Genomic DNA, 5,825 nt, shown 5'->3' with positions numbered 1-5,825 from the left:
TTCCAGATAAGCAGAAATTAAGGGAATTTGTTAAAACCAGACCAACCTTACAAGAGATGCTAAAGGGAGTCCTTTGGACAAAGAAGCAACAACAGCCAACAACAACTGACCATTAACACACATGATGATATAACCCAGAAACCAACCTAGGTATGGAAGTATCCAAAGTAAAGAAGCCTACAAGATTGTAAACAGGGAACTAGAGACATCAACTGATAAATGAGGACAACTAAAAACCAAAAAGAGGGAAAAAACTGTGTCGTTACAGAACTTCTAGATGGTAGGGATGTCAAGACAACTACAAGATAGAATAGACTGGGAAGAATACTATAAATCACAGGGTTACCTCAAAGAAAAATGATAAACCGTCACATCAAAATAAAAAAGAGGACCAGCACAAATATTTAGCAAATACTAAAACAATAGCAACAAAAGAAGTGATAACACGATTCATAAACAAAACGAGCTCAGCATAGAAAATTATATGGAACAGAGAAATCAACCCATGAAAAACATACAACAAAAATGACAGCAACAAATTCATATTTGCTGATAATTACATATGTGGCAAGGGACTTATCTCTAAGATTTGTAGAAAACTCCAATGCCTCAACACCAAAGGAATTAACAATCCAATTGAAAAATAGGCAGAAGGCATGAATAGATACTTCACCAAGGAGGATATTCAGGTGGCCAGCTAATGCATGAAGAGACGCTCACAACCATTGGCCATCAGAGATACAAATCAAAACAACAAGATACCATCTCACCCCAGCACTGATGGCAAGGTTCAACAAGACAGAAAATAACAAACGCTGGTGGGGATGTGGAGAGATTGGGACTCTCATACACTGCTGGTGGAACTGACTGAGAAGGGATACAACCACTGTGGAAAGCAATATGCCGATTGCTTAGAAAGCTGGAATTGGGGACACCATTTGACCCAGCAATCCCATTACTAGGTATATATCCTAGAGAGGTGAGAGCCAGGACAGGAACAGATATATGCACACTCATGTTCATTGCAGCACTATTCACAATAGCAAAAAGATGGAAACAACCTGTGTGCGCTCAGCAGAAGAGTAGTTGACCAAACTGTGGTACATATACATAATGGAATGCTATGCAGCACTAAAGAATAATGTAGAGTCTGCAAAACACCATATAATATGGATGAACTTAGAGGACATTATGCAAATAAAATAAGTCAATCACAGAAAGACAAATATAGTATTAGTTTGTTGTTGCAGAGGGTCAAGAAAAGGTTTATATATGGAGGGAAACTTTCTTTGTTGGTTGCCAGAGGTGGGAGGGGAGGGGACACTGCAAAAAAAAAAAAAAAAATGCAATGACTCATGTCACTTTAGTTTTGTGTATTTCACTGTACATAAATTATATTTCAACAAAATGCATTAAATAAATAAATAAGTTTTATTTATTTATGGTAGGTTAAAAATATAGTATGTAAAATACATTTTGTTATCATTTTAATTATTGCCATCGAGTCGGATCCAACTCATAGCAACCCCTCCTCGGGTTTCCGAGGTGGGAGCACTATGAAGTAGATTGCCCAACCTTCCTTTCAAGGAGTGGCTGGTGGGTTTGAACTGCCAGCCCTCATGTTAGCAAATGCCAGTATAATATTTCCTTCTAGTTTTTTACAGCTATTATTCTGGAAGGAATCAGACTAAAAATACTAACCTTAGAGGAACTAAGTATTTTTTTAAAGAAATTTCTCTTCTTTCCATTTTAAAGCTTTGTGCTTTATAAATTGAAAAATTAACTGAAATTAATTTTTTCCTAATAGATTTTGAAATAAATAACATGATCCAAACTATATTGGTACTCTCCCCTCAAATACTACTTACTCCTAAATTACAAGAACTGAAAAGATAGGAAATAATGAGTCATCTTTGCTATCTTATGTCAGACTCCTGATTTTTCAGTTAATCCATTGACAGATGTTAAAGATATCATTTGGGTTTCACATTGATGATATAAAGCTCAACCAAGCTCAGCTTTTCCTTATTTATCTTAATGCTTATTAAATTCAGCACACATTTTAAATGTATTTATCACTGCTACAGGAATGACAGCTAAAAATAAATACAAGCTATTTGAGATTTTTAATCCTATAATCAAGGCCAGCAAATTTGTATCAACAAATTTTTTTGCTACATATCACCTCCTTTCTTCCCTCATTTCCTAACACAAATTACTATAGGCAACATTCTAGACCAGTGAATGCAAACTCAAATGTAAAACTCCCCAAAGTGAGGCTTCCATGGTCTTGTGAAATAACCTGGATCACAGTACCTGGATTCTTCTAAGTAGCTGTATGCATTTGTCAGACATCAACTACACATTTTAAAGGCTATTGTAAACAGCATGTGGAAGCGGGTGGAAAACACTTTGCCGACTGCAAAACACTGATCAAATACAGGGAATTAATCCCTGAGAGTTAAAGAATGAATGTAAAATAAAAACTGACCTCATATATAAAATACACTTTGGCTCCTACATAGATTCCCATTCGCACCACAGCACGAACAGCAGCATTCATACCTGTGAAAGAAACATGAATAATCATTATTTAAGAAACTTTGTGTTTAGATTGGACTAGGTTTCAATTCTAGCTCTTTGTGACCTAGGAAGAACTGCATAATCTCTCCTAAACCTAATTTGAAAAAATGACTATAAGTAAGACACACCTCCAGGGTGAGTATAAAGACTAAGAGAAACAAGGAATATAAAGCACAGTGTTTGGCATTTTGAGCATTCACCAATAAAAATAAATATCATCATGAAAAAGCCAATATGCCACTTTTAGTTTAGAATTATCACTGCAAACACACTCCTGAGCAGCTTCGATTTGGTTATGGATTTGCAAGAAACTATTTCCAATTACAAAACAATATAAGACACAGGTGTTTATTTACATTTACCTAAAATCAAAGAAAATAATACTGAAAATAACAATTGGTCTGTGATGTGAGGAGGAGATGAAACATGGATTATTTCATCACCATCTGTGGTTTGCTGTTACAGAGTCAGCTCGCAATTGATGGTGACACCACGTACAACAGAATAAAATGCTGCCCAGTCCTCTGCCATCTCCACAATTGGTTGTAGGTCAGACTGTTGTGATCCACAGGATTTTCACCAGCTGATTTTCAGAAGCAGGTTGCTAGGCCTTTCTTTCTAGTCTGTCTTAGCCTGGAAGCTCCACTGAAGCCTGTGCAGCATTACAGCAACACACAAGCTTCCACTGACTGATGACTGGTGGCTGCTCATGAGGTGCGGGGCTGACAATGGAGCCTGGGTCTCCTGCATGGAAGGTGAGAATTCTACCCCTGAATCACCACTGCCCTTATATCACTACCAACTGAGTTTTAAAAAAAGAAAACTGCAGGCAATAGCCTGAAATACAAAAAAAAAAAAAAAAAAAAAAATGCAGTTTTACTAGAAGAAAAATTAAACTAAACCAACCAAACAAAACCAAATCCATTGTCATTGAGTCACCTGCCTCCTCCCCAGTTTGTCCAAGGCTGAAATCTTTAGGAACGTGATTGCCACATTCTTTCTCCCACAGAGTGTCTGGGGAGCCAAACCACCAACTTTTTAGTTAGCAGCTGAGCACTTAACCACTAAGTCACTAGAGCCCCAAACTATTCTCACATACTATAAATAATCATACTGAATCAAGATAAATCTAGGACATTTTTCACATATTCCCAGAGGACTTTACTTAAAGAAATTAAAGGCAAGGGCAGTGAGTTTATGTTAAAGGGGAAAGAATAATTAGGAGAACAAGGGCGAGAATGGTAGCAAACCTGAAAAATGTAATTAGTGGGCCTGAACTGTACATGTAGAAAATGTTGAATGATTGTGTATTTTGCTGGGTATATTTTAAACAATAAAAAAATGATGATTGTGAAAGAAAAAAAGTAAAAGAAATTAAAGGTAGCTTTATGCAATGTATTATTATGTAAGTCTCTTAGATATAATTTTGCCTTCCCCTGAAGTCCTATTTTTGAAAACTGAAAAGTTAACTTGAATAGTCAACTGTGGCATGTATCCAATTGTCTAAAGTGACTATTTAATATATATATTGTATACACACATATATTTATATATACAGATCTACATCTATATCTATACCTATATATATATATAATACCCACATATATATGTGTGTGTATATATGTGTATATATATATATATATATATATATGTATGTACAGGCATGGGTTGCTTAACATTTATGATACAATCTGTGAAACAGGGCATTCGTATGATTTGGTTATTGTATGAACACCACATTAAAACCTTATTGGAGCCACTTCCAGTTGTCCTCATTGCTGCTGCTAAGACTGCTGGCAGAAGGCAGAGGAATGGGTTCCTCCAGCAGCAGCAGCACCAGAGGAAGCAGGGGTGGGACCAGAGTGAGAGGAAGTGAGTACAGAGGAAGTAGAGCACCCAACCCCTCCCAGCCTGCTGTTTCACTCACTTTAGCAGAGCAGCCTGGGCTCCTACAGCCCCTGCCAGCACCTGCTCAAGGGACAAACCTAAGCATCCGCACCCAGAGCTATGTCTTCTGCCTCACCTGCATGTATCCCACCTGTGGTCCAATACTGCAAGAGTCTGGATTTGGGGTCCTTAAGTGAATATACTTGTATATATTCAGTTCCTGTCACCTCCATACAGATTCCCTGACTTTCCCCTCATTCCTGTTAGGATGGGATTTCCCCTTTCTCTTTGTGCTCACACATGTGATATTTTATTGTACCTATTTGCTTATGTGTATGTATCTCCAATTTGAGGGAAGAGTGCCGTTCTTATTTAACTCTGCACTCCTAACATTCAGCTCAGTGAACGTATGTTTCAACCCTAAAGTCTTAACCAAATAAATAAAACCTCTAAGCTTCCTATTTTTTCTTCTTCTTCTTTTTTTTTTTTTAAATTGTGATTCGGATGAAGATTTACAGAGCAAATTCACTTTCCAGACACCAGTTCACATATACTTTGTCTCATGTCATTGACACAGTTTACCATAATGCAATAGCTCCTCTCCCACTTTCTCCCCATAGTTACCTCTTTCCAGTGCCCATCCCTCCATACACTTTGCCCCCTGAGCTGTCTTCCTGTTCATAAGCAGCCCTTCTTTCTCCCATGATTGTTCTCTCCAAGGAGTTTATCTACTTCAGGTAAATGTTCAACTCATGTGCCTGTATTTCTTTTTGGCTGGAAACCCAAAGTGTGGGTTCAATTCCAGACCTGAAGGGCAGCTAGGGGCCATAGTCTCAGTGGTTCCACCAGGCTCTATCGGACCAGCAAACCTAGTCCCCACCTTTTTTTTTCCTTTTCCTCCAAATTATTTTTACTTTTATTCCACATGGTTCTCCCTTTCCATCAAGGATCTACTACATAGATCCCCTTCCAACTGGATGACAGAGTAGCCGGGCACCATCCAGTTCTTCTGGTCTCATAGTTGTATAGGCTACAGATCGGATGGTGTACCAGTCACTAGGGCTAACTGTTTCCATGAATTTTGGTTTTCTTCATTCTTCTTTGCTTTGGACAAGGAGAGACCCATCGTTGCATCTAGATAGCAGCTTGCTAGCTTTTAAGATCCCAGTCACTACCCGCCAAAGTAGAAGATGGAACAATGTTTTGTATAGTATGTTATGCCAATTGAGCTTGATGTCCCCTGAGACTATGGTCCCAAGTCCACAGGTTCAACTACTCGGTCCCTCTGGGTAGCTGGCTGTGACCAAGCAGTGACCACAACCTTGCCCCTTGTCAGCTCTACTATACACCTGGGA

The 5,825-nt window shown here is 38.2% G+C and overlaps 1 protein-coding gene across 1 annotated transcript in view; it reads right to left on the bottom strand.

Moving 5' to 3' along the window:
• LOC103203151 (phosphofructokinase, platelet) overlaps nucleotides 1-5,825 on the bottom strand; it is a 120,914-nt gene that overhangs the window by 87,261 nt on the left and 27,828 nt on the right. Inside the window, exon 2 of the mRNA XM_042781955.1 lies at nucleotides 2,492-2,565. Coding sequence (XP_042637889.1) covers nucleotides 2,492-2,565 — 74 coding nt within the window. The remainder of the gene's footprint in view (nucleotides 1-2,491; nucleotides 2,566-5,825) is intronic.

Source organism: Orycteropus afer, unplaced genomic scaffold (genome assembly GCF_000298275.1).
Source record: "Orycteropus afer afer isolate SDZICR_OR568_19922 unplaced genomic scaffold, OryAfe1.0 scaffold00203, whole genome shotgun sequence".
In the NCBI taxonomy this organism is placed as follows: domain Eukaryota; kingdom Metazoa; phylum Chordata; class Mammalia; order Tubulidentata; family Orycteropodidae; genus Orycteropus; species Orycteropus afer.
The sequence above is the reverse complement of the archived record's forward strand: the minus strand, read 5'-3'. Positions and strand labels throughout refer to the sequence as shown.